This window comes from Impatiens glandulifera, chromosome 1, assembly GCF_907164915.1.
Source record: "Impatiens glandulifera chromosome 1, dImpGla2.1, whole genome shotgun sequence".
Classification (NCBI taxonomy): domain Eukaryota; kingdom Viridiplantae; phylum Streptophyta; class Magnoliopsida; order Ericales; family Balsaminaceae; genus Impatiens; species Impatiens glandulifera.
The window spans coordinates 36141194-36157861 of NC_061862.1; the positions used below are offsets into that span (position 1 = coordinate 36141194).

Consider the following 16668-nt stretch of genomic DNA (forward strand, 5'->3'; position numbering starts at 1 on the left):
CTGTATTATATTATATATCAAAATAATATTTACAAATTAAAAATATATATAATACTTATAAATAATTTTCATTTTAATTTTCATTTTAATTTTCATTTTAATAATAGATTAAATAACCATTATATATATATTTTTTTTATTAAAATCAAACTGTCAATCATCTTATTAAATTTATTTCATTTTATAAACAGAGTTTTGAGACTCAACTTTAAATATATTTATTTTTCTTTTTAAATTTAATAAATTTATTTTTTTTAAACAGAATTGATGTTATAAAATAAAAATATAATTAAACTTCCGTATTAAAATCGCGGTATACTATCAATATTGGTATGAGTTATGTTACTTGTATAATATTGAGATTTCGATATACTGAAATAAAGGTACGATAAATATACGATTTTCTTATACTGAAATTTTCGATACGATACGATATAATTAAAAAATAATTAAAAAATTTACAGTATACGACCTATCCTTGACGACGATGATAATAGAGACCAAAACAACTGTATTTAAGAATAATAAATTCTAAACTATCAATTAATTCAAAATTTTACTGGGTAAACCCGAAAAGGTTTTAATCATTGTGGATAGAAATCAAACCTTACCCCTTTAATTTATAAGGTAAAACTCATTAAAATTTTAAAACATTTAACATTTAAAATTATAACTAAATTAATTAACATTTTTCATCTAGATAAACTTGTAAATTAGTTAAATTATTATGATTTTAAATTTATAATTATTTAATTTTATAATTTTAAAGAAATAAATTAAAATTATATTTTACAAATTATTATTATTAATTTGTTTATTATTGTTTTTTTATTAATTATATATAATAATACTATATAACTAATATTATTTATAAATAAACTTATACTATAACCATTGAACATTCTAAATTTATAGCCCATTTCTGTGTTTATTTACGAGATTTATATTTGCAATTTAATTAAGGTTGTCCGGTTAATAATAAGCATAAATTGGATGATATTTTCAATATTGATCCTTAACAAATGTATGAATTTTGATTTCTGGCCCAAAATATTTTATAGTCAAAGGGGCCCAAGACAATCCAAAAACTTGGAATTGGTATTTAAATTCGGTAAAACAATTGGGCCTAAAAAAGTTAAGAGAAATGAAATAGGCCCAACTTATATTAAACAGAGAATACCCAATTATATCTCCAATCCCATTTGTTTGAATGTGGGTTTGTAAGTGTGCTTATATGAAATTAAAAATACTTAGAAAATTAAAATTTTATTAATAATTCATGTGAATGATAAGTTTATGTTTCAAATGAATGTGGTGGATCTATATATTTATTAGTTAGAATCTCACCTATAGTCTTTTATGATTTGTTTCAATAAAATGAAAATTTTTGGGCACTCAAACAATGGAGACCAAGAGGATTGAGGTGCCTAATCGAATTCTTATTTTTTAGTTAAAATAATTATATTTAATATACTATTAAATAAATATAATAAGTTTGCATTAAATAAGATAGTTTAGTTGTTTAAATGATATATTACCTATAGTATCTAGAGATCAAATTTATATATATAATAATGCTTAATTTTTAAAGTGTCCGGATTACCGGGTCGAGAACTATGGTTAATTTGGATATATGTGAGAGTAAATGGATATTTGAGTCGGATTGTGCGTTGACCTGCCCATAAAAATTTTACCGTAATATTTTTTTCACGGTTTTTTATATTATTATTCGTGCAAATGCATGAGATACATGCTAGTTTTATTAGGAATATTATTGTTTTTTTCCTGATTTTGGGTGCCCAGTGTGTTGAAGGGGGCTTAGGCAAACTGTCTAACTGACCTTATCTGACCTATATGGAGACAGCATATTTTGGATTTGTGGATGACAAACTTCAAACCCTCATCACGAGTCTGGCCTGTTTGAGATTGAAATTGAAAAAGAGCAACGGAAACTAGCCATTATTATGCAGATTTTGTAATACATGTGTTTTTGTAATAAGTTTTACATTATTAATATTTAGATTATGTACTGATATGTAACGAAGGAGGACCCTTTTGAATGTCATGTCTTCAGCAAGTTTTGTTTGTTTAAATCATATAAATAAAATGCGTTTAGAACAAGGACTTAACAAAAGAGAACTTGAACTATCTGAAAACATGCACAAATACTATCTTGACGATTACTAGGACAAAACCAATGAATTTTCTTTCCTGTCGCTAATGAACCAAGACAAAAGTTATTTTCATAAATATTTATCAAAACGTCAAAACAAATAGCGAGGATTTGTCGTGTCCAACTTCCGTCACTATTAACCTCAGTGAAGGTTATTTGAGCATTAGCGACGGATGATTGAATCATCGCTAATTCTGTTGCTATGGCCTATTTATTCTAGTGTGTCTAGAGAAGTGTGAATAGAAACTGCTCCCCATCTATTCTGATAAAAAGACAGTCAGGTCTCTGTTGTTCTTAATTTCATAAAGTGATATTTCATTTTCCTTTGAATGATGTATTTTGTCACAATTATTTGCATAGATTCTTTGTAAGATATATAGCATGTTTATTAATGATTGGCAAAATATGGCTATTAAATGCCTTCTTTGACTCAAGACCCAAGTATTTGTAATGATATTTTCTCAATAAATACAAATATTAGGATAATTATCTATTTTTATCTATTGTTTATAACTACGGTGTGATCGTATATAAAACTAACTGAGAATTTGCTTTGTTTTACATTTTTTTTTTAAACATTTCATATAAATTTAATGCATTCACTTATATTTCACTAATATTTTGTAAGTGGAGGATTTAAGATGTGATCCAAGTCACACATAATCCTACCATAAAGGTTATGAAATGTTTCTTGGTGTTCTTTTTCGTTGTTATCTTCTATTTAGATTGAATGAAAAATCGAGTTAAAATTTTTATTTTCTTATGCATTGTTGTGATTGGAAGTGATTCTTATTTCATCCAAGATATTGTTTGGTGCCTTGCGCATGTGTTTGCTCTATTAAGAACCAAAATATGAGCTCTTTCGTTCCATACTTTGAGCGAATAGAGATAATAGATTAGGCTAATCAAATTGGGTTCCTAAATAGGGGATCAATCAGAGCTTTTGTGTCGAATTTGGGTAGAGAACCAGAATTTTAGTCTTTTTGGGATAAAGATGGAGTTCTTCCTGTTTTGGGATAAATATGTAGTTGAAGGTATGTACATGTTGTCTATGGAGTATCACTGTCACTATTAGTGACAAATTTGGCTTTTTTTGGCGACATATCAATACCGACACTAAAAGTCTTCTGCCAGCGCTTGTAAACGCCTCAAAATATTCATGTTCCTTATTATTGCTTGCATAGCGACACATAATGCTTCTCTTGCTTTGTTGTTATGTATTATTTTTTTTGGTTTAATTTATACACCATATTTGAAAGAATAAATTTAATTTTTAATCTTATTTATTGGTGCAAAAAAAAACATAAACAATACCGGATTGATTAAAAATATATAATAAAAGTTAATGTACTTACTGAAATAATTAAAAATATATAATATGATTAAAAATATATTTAAATAACGAAGATTATATTTTTTTGGATAAAAGACTTAAAATGTATTAATATATAATGATAAAATAAAAAATAATAATTTAAAATAAAATTTATTTTAATTAAATAATTGAGTGAAACTATACTTTTTAAATTTGGATCATTGAAATAACCTAAACCGAGTTGCCTTAATCAGCCATTTGCCATACCAATATTTCAACATGAATTGACATAACTTAGATTGTTCTATCAACTTGTGTAGTTGATTAAGAAAGTTATTTTGAAAATGATGCAACGCGTTAACTTCTATTATGTATTTTTTTAAATTAGATACATAAATGTTTCCTAGTTAATACATTTTCTTAAACTGAATTTAAGGCCAATATAATTGCTATATAGAACTGTTCCAATATCAGGATGTATTTCTTCAATTATCTAGATAACGCGTTATGTATAGGCTCATGAGTCAAAAAGATGGGACCCAACAAACATTAATACTGCAACAATCTTCAACTTTTTTGGGTTAATCAATATCTGAAGTAGAGTAGGCAACATATTAATTTGCTATAAAACAACTTACATTGGACTGAAAAGAAGAATCAAACATATGGCTACTAATAATAAAATCTTTATGGAACTGCTTCTTATTTTCTCACTGTGTTTGCAATTCTTGGTGAGCGGAGATGGTTGCATAGAGATGGAGAGAAACACTCTTCTCTCATTCAAAGAAGATTTGGTTGATCCTTCTGGAATGTTATCTTCATGGGACGTGGGTGTCGACTGCTGCAAGTGGAAAGGTGTTCAATGCCATGTCAAGACAGGCCGAGTCATTAGTCTCAACCTCCGCAATCCAAGTTTTCCTTTTAATGGAATTAGAGGTAAACTCAATTCCTCACTTGTGAATTTGAAAGATTTGAGATACTTGGATCTCAGTATGAACAATTTTGAAGGATTACCAATCCCAAGCTTTATTGGGTCATTTGAGAGATTGAGATATCTAAACCTCTCTGATTCTTCGTTTAGTGGAGTTGTTCCTCCACATCTTGGGAATCTCTCAAAATTGATTTATCTTGACCTTAGCACATCCTATACAAAAGATCTAGTGGAGAATGACTTGAGTTGGATTTCTGGCCTTTCAATTTTAAAACATCTTGATTTGAGTGGTATTAACCTTAGCTTGTCTTCAGATTATTGGTTTCAGACATTAAGCAATACAAGTAGGTTGGAGATATTGGACTTAAGTTACTGTCAGTTGGGCGGGTTTCTTCCTAATTCATTGGGAAGTTTGAGTAATTTGAAATATTTGGATTTGGAAGGAAACTCATTTGTTGGAGATATTCCAAAATCTGTTGGAAACTTGACATCTTTAGTACAATTTTCTATTTCCAATAATCAAATCAATGGATCAATTCCTGAAAGTATTGGAAAACTCTCGTCCTTGCCCCATTTAGATCTCTCCTATAATCCATGGAACTCTGTCATAACTGAGCGACATTTCCATAATCTTTCAAGTTTGACAAAGCTAGATATCTTTGCAAATCCAGGTACTAAAACTAATTTGGTATTTGACATCACTCCTGATTGGGTTCCTCCTTTTAAACTCGAGCACTTGCAAATTATGTCATGTCAAGTGGGACCTGGATTTCCATCTTGGCTAAGGAACCAACACAAGCTCAAACACCTTCAACTCAGTGATGCAATGCTTTCGGGTGCCATACCAGACTGGTTTCTAAATCTACGTTTTTACAGGTTGGATTTGAGTTTCAACAATTTGAGTGGGAAAGTACCAAATACATTTCTTTTTGAAGATCAAGCAATATTTGATTTGTCGTCCAACCTCTTTGAAGGTGATCTTCCTCAGTTTTCTTCTTCAAACATAAGCAGGTTAGATTTGAGTGACAATATGTTCAATGGGACTATACCCAATAACATCCCCGAATTAATCCCCAAGTTGTTTTATTACGATGCTTCCAATAATTTTTTGCATGGCAGTATACCAAGCTCAATGGGCAATCTGAGCTTGTTATCTTTCTTATCGTTTAGTAATAACAACCTTGCTGGGGAAATACCGAGCTCAATGGGAAGTCTCAGCTCATTAGGTGATCTATTGATGAGTAATAACAACCTTGTTGGGAAAATACCTAGCTCGATGGGCAATCTGAGCTTATTACATGATCTATGGTTGAGTTATAACAACCTTGTTGGGGAAATACCTATGTGGATAGGCAATTTGAGATCATTAGAGTATCTAAGCTTGAGTAATAATAATCTTGTTGGGGAAATACCGAGTTCGATAGGAAACCTAAGCTTATTAGAGGATTTATCGATGAGAAATAACAACCTTTATGGGGAAATACCTAGCTCCATAGGTTCTCTGAGATCATTGTTGACTCTATCGCTGAGTAATAACACCATAGGTGGAGAGATTCCTCCTTCTTTGCAGAACTGCACTCATGTTTTAAACTTGGATCTTGCATACAACATGTTCTCTGGAGAGATTCCATCATGGATAGATTGCATGCCGGATATGCTAGTTCTAAACCTTAGATCAAATCGATTCATTGGTCATATAACTTTGCACTATTTCAGGACTCCACTTCCTGGACCTTGCACAGAACCTACTTTCGGGCACCATTCCTTTGTGCTTGGGTGACTTGACAGCCTTTGATGCTAATTTCAATAATGATTACAAGTATGTGTTAAGTAGGAATCTAAGGTTGGGTGTGAAGGTTACTACTAAAGGAACAGAGTTTGTATACACCAACACTCTTTATCTTGTGTACCTAATAGACCTATCGTCAAATAATCTAACTGGGGGCATTCCAAAATCATTCACCAATCTTACAAGACTTTGGTCTCTAAATTTGTCAATGAATCACTTGACGGGAAGTATACCAGATGACATTGGAAGCTTAAATATGCTCGAGACTCTCGATCTCTCAATTAACTGGCTTTCTGGTATGCTTCCACCGACTCTAGCCCACATGACCTCCTTAAACCGCCTTAACTTGTCCTACAACGACTTCAAGGGTAGAATACCATCCGGCAATCAGTTGCAGACATTGCTTGATCCCTCCATATACATGCACAATCCCCGACTTTGTGGGACTCCATTGACAATCAAATGCCCTGAGGATGTTAATAACAGGGCACCATCAGAGCCTCCCATTACTATTGTTGATGATGAGGATGACAAAGATGAGCTGAGATGGTTCTTGGTTAGCATGGCTTTAGGATTCGCTGTTGGGTTTTGGGGTTTTCTCGGCCCTCTAGTGATGAAGCACTCATGGAGAAGAGCTTATTTTGGATTTGTGGAAGACAAACTTGAAGACCTCATCACGAGTGTCACTCGTTTGAGGATTAAATTGATCAAGTCCAACGAAAACTAGCCATTATTTTTATGCAGATTTTGTATGTGCAGTCAGTAGTGTTTTTATAATAAGTTTGGTGTTGTAATGCATTATGCTTGCTTTTTAATCTTTTTTTATAAGGAATTTCAGGTATCCTTTAAAGAGAAAAATAAAGTAATTACCTCACAAAAATGTATGTCTTTTGTATTAAGAAATGTACCATCTGCAATTATATACTTATGCATCAGATATTTGACCGGAAATATCTATATATTATAACAGAAGATTGCTATTACAGAGCAATCAATTTGCTGATATTTCCGAAATCTGTTTGTCACGATGATTGGAGTATTGGCTGAGATGGCAATTTGGAAGATTTGTTCAAATTATTACTTTTACCTAAGGGTTGATAGAACATGTTATTGCCAAAATAACAAGCATTAAGAGGGACTGACTTTAGAAAAGAACATTGAATCATCGATAAGGAAAATGTTATGGACTATGCGACAATAATAAAGAGAGATGGGAAATGAGAATCTCCTTTTCTAAGCCTCGCGAGGAAAATAGACAACAATCGTGTTGTCACCATCATTAAGATAATCATTGAAGAAGTCCCAATTAAACACCAAGAATATTAATGCCAAGCATAAGCTATTATGATAGTATTCAAAAGAAGTGAAGATTTTTTGTCAAAAAGAAGGGAATAACGGCCTATCAACCTAAAATATGAAACATTTCCTTCAATCTAGAACTCAAATAATATTTACCCTTTATAATTAATTAACGATGGATTGTCCTCCACCTGGTTTAAGTGGCCAAATTCTTTAAAAAAACATTTAGGTTGTTTAGATTCAAGCAAGCAAGAAAATAGTTGGATGATTTGAAGGTCTTATGGAGTGTCACTATCAGATTCGTCTTTCTTTAACTGCCATCTCACTACCGACACTAAAAGTCTTTTACCGGCGCTTGTAGGCGCCGCTAATATCTCATCACATATCCTTGAGTCACTAGTTCAAAATAGCGACTCTTAAAATTAGCGTCGGTTCGTTGTGTTCAAGTTCATTATGGACGCTTGTATAGCGACACATGATGCGCCGCAAAATGTTCCATATATTACCACGAATCTAGCTCCTAAAAGATCATTGACGCGGATTATGTTCTCCTTAAGCTGTGAACATTCCAACTACCTTATATTACTTTTTCTTAAAGCTTATTGTGCTAATTTGTCTTTTCTTGTTTTACTTTTAAGATTTTTTTGTTATAAGAAATAAACTTTCTTATAGAAATAGCAAACAAAGTTTCGATTTTTTTATTCTCACTGCCTGAGAAAAAAATGAATACTAGAATCATTCATGAGACATAAAACTTTGTACTATTTCTAGTTCTAAAGCTTTGATCAATTTGGTTCATTGATCATATCTAATTTTATACTTTTTCTAGTCTCCTTTTATTTTTATCTTTGCTCGAAACACCATTTGTTTTTAAAATGGTCAAAGTATATTAAAAACAATAAAATTGTTTAAGCATAGCGACAAAACATGACATTAAAAAAACATTAAAGAAATACACCGTTACTCAACAGGGAGCTCGTAGATTTTCAAGAAAAATGAATAACTCCCAACTGTTTACATCGATTTTTCAAAACGAATATCAGAAAACGTCATAATAAGAACATTATAAATGATACGGATCAGACGACTACGATCATTTAAGTTTCAGTGATTTCTCTCAAACTAAATAGTCCACTAGAAAACAATTTAGATGGTAACCCAAAATATGTAATCCTCTCATATCAGCCGTTTCAATCCAAATTTTACAACAACTATCCAAAAATTCGGGCATAACCTACTGAATTTTTGTCATACTCCACAAAAAGTCCAGATACTAGTCACTCTTTACAATTAAAAAATAAGTGAGTAACCGATTTCACCTCCTTATTATACATACGACAACGACTTACTATAATGCAATTTTTACATACTATCACAATAATCCCATAAGACTCCTATATAGAATCAATAGCCTCCCAAACTCACAACCACCAATTATATAAATCCCTTACAATCTATTTATCCATTTTTCTCGAATTTTAGTCTCATTAAAAAATATATGTCAGTGGTAACTTAATGACGTCTTCGTACCATTCATAAATGTTAAAAGCAATAATTTTTCCAATTGTTAATGAAATTTAATCGTAATAACTATTTCTCGACTTCGAGACACACTTCCCCTCTCGCATATAGCTCTGCGATAGATCATTTAGCAAGATCTCAAGTAAATTGGGCCACATTTTAGTCTTTAATTTAAAGATCTCCTTTAAGAGAGATTTGTTTTTATTCATCGTCATATTATGTGTTGAGAATTATATTAATATATTTTCATTGACATTAATATAATTTGGCTCAAAATACGAAATCAGTGGACACATCGTGAATAAAAACTAACCATTCATGATCCCTATAAGTTACCTCGTAAACTCACCGTTTTAACAGCATTACACTTTTGTTTTTGGCACAATATAACTATTATTTTGTTTTCTTGTACAAAGATGTTTATCATAAAAATAAGATTAACCAATTTGAAAATCCCTATTCTGAAAATTATTTGTTTATGTCGTTAGAAAATCTTATTTTATTTATTAGGATAGTCGTAACAGTAAAAAAAAATTACTTCGTCCTTCTTGCCTTTCGGGCAGACTCTTTGCCGTCTAGAGGCATTTGTTTATTTTTGTATATTTTTATTTTTCATATGATTTGTAAGATCTTCTTTCATGAAAACATTCTTGTTTGACTCTTATTTTCTTCTCTTTCTCCTTTTCTTTTTAGTTTTATTAAGCTTTTGTACTGATTTTTGGTTAAACAATTTAGATTTTGGAAATAGTTATATCTTCTAATGTGATCTATCCACTCACGGAGATAACGGTTCTTCTTACACATTGTTCGCTTTCATTTTGTGGTTTGGACCGAATCCCTTCTATAAGTATAAGCCGAAGTAAAGGATGTCATGTTTCTATGTTTCTATTATTCGAGGGATCGTGTCGGATGGATGGATGTTGTTTCAAAATCTCTGTAGATCTATTCGTTCTTATTTTTTTTCTTTTTCACTTATTTTGCTATTCTAATTTGTTTGACACAACAATGTCTTTAACATTTGACATAACCTTTTCTTTTTTTAAGAGATTAAAAGGTCACGAATTCGATTCCAAAACACTTTGAGTTTAAGAGTTTAAACGAGGACCATGTCTATGGGATGTCATGCTAGTTCTGTTTTAATTTAAAAAAAAAAACTTTTCATTATATTATCAGTGTGGTGTAACAATTGTTTCCGAGCTTGATGCCAGCTCAAAATTCTTGCTTGACATTTTTTGTTATGTTATTTTAGTCATTTTAAATTTAAGAAATGATTGGGGGAGAGAATTTGTGAGAGAAAAATTGAGAGGGAATGACGTGACGCAATCTGCATTCGCTGAAAAAATAACAATTTTTTTCTCTTTTCTCTCTCCACCACTCTTTATCATTTTTCTTGTCATTAATGTGGTGACACATTATTCTCTCTCACTCGTTTCTTCTTTCAAATTCCTTTTCCCTATCCCTCCTCTTTAAACTTCAAATTGAAGTGTTTGTCAAGTTTATTAAGTTAAATGGTTGTGTAATAATTTCAACTAAAATAGTTTTAAAATCAGTTTTAATTACTTTTAATTATGAATGGAAATTAATGATTGTCCAAACAATTTATAATCAATCTGTCATTGTCCTTTTTTTCTTTTTTCTTTTTAAAATTAGAAATTAGTACCACCATAATATAAGCTTGAGATTTACATTTTCATAGATATAATCTTTGAGATTTTGGTTCATTTAGTGAGTACAGATTTCTATATTGAGCTAACAAATAGGGTTATTGACTAATTAATTTGTTGTTATTATTAGAATAATCTTTTTTATATTTAATTAATATAATGTCTTTACCTTTTCAGAAAAGAAAAAGACAGTTGATATTGTTGCTACCAAAGCAAAAGACGAACCCCATTAACCGAAATTGGACGTGTCATCCGAATAAGGATATAAGTAAGTGAGGACATCGATTCTATAAATGAGATTTTATTTTATGTTATGTTAGACAATAAATAAAACTATATACAAATAATAATAAAATAAAAAATAAATAAAATGTAATGCAAATAGTGATGTGTGAAGTAGTGGGGGACAAATGAAGCGTGAATATGATGGGAAAGAGTCCTAGAGAGGAGGGAAAGCATCACAAATCATGAGTGATTTCATGAGAAAATCTCTTGGATCTCCTCTCATTTTTATTAAAATAAATTTTATTTTTTTTAATTAAAGATATTTTAATTAATACATTTAATAATGTAATTATTAAAAAAAATGATTTTTGATCAATTTTAAAAAAATCTCAACCAAATAAACTTATTTTTTCATTATTATTTTTTGAAGTTCACTAAAATAATAAAATGTTTAGTTAGTAATATAGAATTTATTCACATGGCTAAATCAATACATTCATGTAAGGGCAGCTATGCAGTCCCATAGGGTTCCTTCCATTCTAGTGCCCTTAAAAAAAATACATTACCTAAGTTTGAACCTAAAATCTTATAGAAATTATTAACATTTAACCCATTAAACTAAATTATTTATATTAAATAGATTTTCAATATAATAAATTAAATAACTTTTTTTTCTCCTAGGTTACCAAACTTTGTGGCCGGCAAAATCGTATTAAATTGTCCTAAAAATAATTTTTTATTTTAAAAAAATTAATTAAAAGAGAACTAGCATGACACTCCACAGTCATGACACTCGCTTAAACTCAAAATAAATCTGAGACATTTTAGTCTATTAAGCTGAACCTTGGTGGGTTTTAGTTGTTTTTAATTTATTAATTAAAATCGTTGATTTTGTTGGATTTGAATTTTAATCGTTCTACGTATGATTCGTTATCGTAATTTATTCGAATAGAATAATGGAAATCAAAATAACAATAATATAAAAAACAATAGACATCAATGATGGTTATTGAATTTTGAAGATGATTATGATGTTTTTTTTTTTTCTATTGTCATGCTCCACCACCCAAATCCCAACCTACCAAATCTTCACGGCCCTTTCTTTCTCTCCGCACGTTTGACCTTTATTCAATTACACCTTTATTTTTATTTCACAATGAACTCATTATCATCTCTTTCTTTAATGTCGGTTCATTTGAGAAATCTTCATTAATTAAAGCCGTGGACGTAAGAGATTCCTTTCTTTTTCTTTGATAAAAAGAAGGTGTGTGTTTTTTACTTGAGATCGATCATATCTACTTCATTTTGAATTATAAGATTTATTGATGATCATGTTATTTTTATCAATAGAAATTAACTTGTAATTGATAAAAGACTTATCAATTACAACTTATATATCCACATAATTATTTAATTAACTATAATTATGACCTAGCTCCAAATTAAATACAATTTTATTCATGTAACCCTTTGTGAAGTCATTGCAAAATAAAATAGAAATTAAAAAGAACAATTTATTATGTATTTTATAGAAACCTTTAATTTAAATAGATAAACAAATATATTAATATTTTCTTTTGACTAATGTACTACTTGAATTTCCTTTATTTTCTCACCTCTCTCTCTCCTTTATTTAATCACTAATAACTTTATGATTGAAATTTGAGCTTTTGCTAATTTATCCAATGATCAAATCTAATTAAAAAAATTGATAAGTTTGAAAAGGGAAAATAATTAATTTATTTATGTGGACATTCTCAAGTTAAAATGAATGTTGTAATTAAGAGAGAATGCAAAGATGACAATTATTTCAAATTGAATGGCATAAATTTGTAATTTAGTTTGTTTATGGAATATACAAAATGTTACTTATATTCTCAAACTTATTCTTAGTGTCACACATTCATAATTTGTTCGAATATTTTGATAACTTATTTACAAACCCTTTTGATGGTCTTTTAAGTTTTGGGTAGACTTATTTAAGTTGAAGTATTGTGTTATATTTTATTTTTTTCGAATTTTTATATTAAAAATTAAAATAAATATACGATCACAATCTTTACTTTAACTTAAGACTTGAGACGTATAAATCGAAGTGACTTTTGATATCTTAGAAATCATTCTTACCCACTTAAGGTAATGTGAATCCAAATTTATTTATCATTCCAAAAGGAAGAAATTCTTTATTTTATAGTCAGTCAATAATTAATGATAGTTAATCCAAACTATAGAAGCTGGTTAAGAGAAGAAAGTAATGGATCATTGGATTATAGTTCATCTTTTTTTTCATTTAATTATACTTTACTTTTTGTTTTTACTTTGATCTCATTTTCTTCTTTTTAATAAAATGAACTTTATTAAAACAAAAATTTAATTTTAACTCTTAAATTAAGAAATAATTTAGTTTATTGAAAGAGTCTTCCTTAATGGAATGAAATCATTTTAAAAAATAAATAAATAAAATCCTAAATTGAGAATTTATTATTTTTCTAATGCTCTTTTTAGAATGTGAATAAATGCATTTACAGCACTCAAGATCCTTTCAACTCAAAACAGATATTTTAATTCACAATTATTAATAATAAAAAGTAGACAATGTTTTTGATAATTTTTTTATATTGTCGTGCATTTATATTAAAAAAAGAAATAAAAAAAAGGCTACAGTTATTAAATTGGAATATAATAAATATTAGTCATTTTCAATAGCATCGTATGAGAATCTAACAAAGACAGCAACGATAATGGCCCACAAGACTACAGAGATAACGACGCCGACACCGGAAGCCGACGAATTCTCCGACGACGACCGTGACTCCGTGATTAACGGAACCTCCATTGACGACGTCGTTTTCCTCTTGTCCCCCTTACTAATAAACTCTTCTCCAAACATATAATCTTTCAACCTCTTCACGTCCGAGAGTTTCACCGGTTTTACAATAAATTCCTCCGCCCCTTCTTCCAAACACCTATATTTCCTTAAAATAATCAAAAAATTGAAACAAACAAACACAACAAATGGGTACGTACGTACCTGTCGATTCGACCTATTATATTCTCCGACGACATTATCACAACTGGGATTTCTCTAAAAGTTGAAGATCCCTGTTTTATTAGTTCAAAGTTAGATTAGATTTGGTTTCTCTCAGAGTTTAAACAAAAAGGGGGGCAAACCTTGATTTTCTTGAGCAGTTCGTAGCCGGTCATTCCGGGCATGCAATAGTCGGTGATAATCATGTCTACCTTCAAGCTCTGGAAAGAAAAACAAACATCTTAATTTGGAGATTGATGAAGAAAGATTCAATCTTTATGAGTTAATCTTCAACTTACTTCAAACCCAACAGAGGTGTTATTCTTCTCTTCATCTAATCCTAAAAACTGTAATGCCCTTCTTCCACTGTCCACCGCCGTCACTTCATTTCACAAACATGAAACAAACAAACAACCCATGTATAAAAACCATGTCTTTAATTACTATTTACATATATATATATATATATATATACATACCTTTACATGAAGATATCTTGAGCAAACGTTCAATGATCTTTCTATCGACGAGACAATCATCAACAGCTAGAACATGGACTTCGCCGGAATCCATTAATGGATCTGATGCAGTTGGCCAGTTTGATATGGTCGCCATTACAGGATTGAAAAAGGAAATCTGGAATGTTGAGAGAAATTGATTGCGGGTAATAGAAGAAAGAGAAAGAGAAAAGCAGAGGTCTCATTCATTTGGTGGGCGGTGGATTTTATAGGAAGAAGAAGAAATATGAAAGGATAAGAAACTTCTCTTTTATTATCTCTGTGTATATCGTATATATGGAATAAATTTAAAAATGAAAAGAGAAAAAAAAATGAAAAAAATGGGGTCCATTTGAAAATCTTGCAATATCTTTGGGAGAAATCTTCGCAATCTCTTACTTCTTTTTTCAAACTATTCGATCAGATTCTGAATTCCACTTTCGTTGTCTCAATTGTGATGTCCCAACCTTAATTTTTGTCTCAATTTAAATAATAATAATACTCATTTCCTTTTATTTAATCATACTTTACTAATTTATTATAATTCACCTCCCCTATAATATATATATAACAAATCATTGATCCTCAAACCACAAAACGGGTCGGGGTATTTGTTGATTAAGTTCATAACCCGAGTACTAATGTTCGTGAGCAAAAGAAAAAGATTCGTAACAAAACGGTGGTCTCGCTAGATGAGAAGTTGTTAATTTGTTAAGTTAAAGCTTCTTACACAAGTATCAATAGTTGTGAGCAAAGAACATGATTTATATTTGAAAGTTTTACTATTAAGTTTAAATTAGATAAAACATCAAATATTTAATGATGAGAATTAAAATTTATTTTGAAATAGTGAGGCATCTTGCATCACCCAACATATAGAGGCACATAAAGTGAAATAGTTTATCTATGTTCTCGAAGAAATATAGACAAGGCTTAAGTCCAATTAAAAAAAACATTATTTCATACTAAATCTTTATATATCTCAATCTTTTAAAGATGGTAATACATTTATATTGATTGTTTAGTAATTTTTAATATAATTTTTTTCATAGATTCTATAAATAAAGTTAAATTTTTAATTCTAATTTATGAGTGTGTTCATATTAAAAAATATATAATTAATTTGTCCAAAAAATAAATTATTAGGTATTTAGGTGTACACATCTGCATAGAGATAGAGTGAGTCGAGTGACCACCACATATTATGAGGCAATTGTAATGTAGCATATAGTAAAAAATAAAAATAAAATAAGTTAGGTTTTAAAAATAAAAACTATATTTCATTCATTTCTCATCAATCCCTTTACTTAATTTATTATCTATTAACAAAGTAAGTTGTATGGATTAAATTAATATATTTTTATTAATTAAAGTAACGGCGTAAAAGACATTGAAAGGAAGTCAACAAGAAAAAAGTACCGCCGTCAAATATAGGAGAGAGAATATTGACCAACGCGGTTCCCAAACCCGGCTGCGGCACAGAAGATGAGAGGGGGGCGGCGTTGGCTATTGCCGGTGCGCGCATTTATTCAGGATGTTAATGAACCGACCAACCGGTTGCATTTTAGCATTTAATTAAAGAAAAGGTTCATTTTAATTACAAACTTTGTTTCTTTAGTCAAAATTACATTTAAAGGTCAGTTTGATTCAATCTATACACATTTTTTATTTTTATATTTGTAATAATTATTAATATATATATTATACATATTTAAAAATATATTTTTTTTATAAATTATCAATAATATATAATTCATTATTTAATTATATATATATATATATATAAATTTAATGTTTTTTATTTAAAATAATTTAAATTTGTTATTAACTTAATTTTAAATATTAATAAATTACTTATATTATATTAAAAGGTAATTTATTTTAAAATAAATTATTTGAATATATTAGTTTTTATAAGTTTTTATTAATATATAATTTTAAGTTTTTATTAATATATAACTTTTATTAATATATAATTTGATTATATTATTTAAAAAAATTAATATTATATTATATTAACAAATATAAATAAAGTATATATATATATATATATATTAGATTTTTGTTTTTAGATAAATTATATTTTTTGGATAAAAGAAAAAATATAGTTAAATTTAGATTTTATTATTATAATAATTTTATATAAATAAGAAAAAAAAAATAGGAGAAATAAATAATAAAGTCTAAGCTTAAGTTCATTATTATTTCATTTACGTTAATTTATCA

The 16668-nt window shown here is 29.2% G+C and overlaps 1 protein-coding gene and 1 pseudogene across 1 annotated transcript; one reads left to right on the top strand and one right to left on the bottom strand.

Moving 5' to 3' along the window:
* Positions 1–4139: 4139 nt before the first annotated feature.
* LOC124922133 lies at positions 4140–6993 on the top strand (annotated as a pseudogene).
* Positions 6994–13508: 6515 nt separating this feature from the next.
* LOC124921204 (two-component response regulator ARR3-like) lies at positions 13509–14275 on the bottom strand. Its single transcript, XM_047461832.1, has 3 exons — positions 14089–14275; positions 13949–14019; positions 13509–13883 (listed from the first exon to the last, which is right to left on the bottom strand). The coding sequence occupies exons 1-3, from the start codon at positions 14149–14151 to the stop codon at positions 13607–13609; spliced, it is 411 nt and encodes a 136-aa protein (XP_047317788.1). The 5' UTR covers positions 14152–14275; the 3' UTR covers positions 13509–13606.
* Positions 14276–16668: the final 2393 nt, after the last annotated feature.

Bases quoted from the DNA above. Each gene is read 5' to 3' on its own strand.
- LOC124921204 (XM_047461832.1), bottom strand. From the start codon at position 14,151: ATGATTATCACCGACTATTGCATGCCCGGAATGACCGGCTACGAACTG. The intron at 14,020-14,088 runs GTTTGCCCCCCT...CTAATAAAACAG, and splicing joins AACTGCTCAAGAAAATCAAG to GGATCTTCAACTTTTAGAGA. The intron at 13,884-13,948 runs GTACGTACGTAC...AAGGAAATATAG, and splicing joins ATAATAGGTCGAATCGACAG to GTGTTTGGAAGAAGGGGCGG.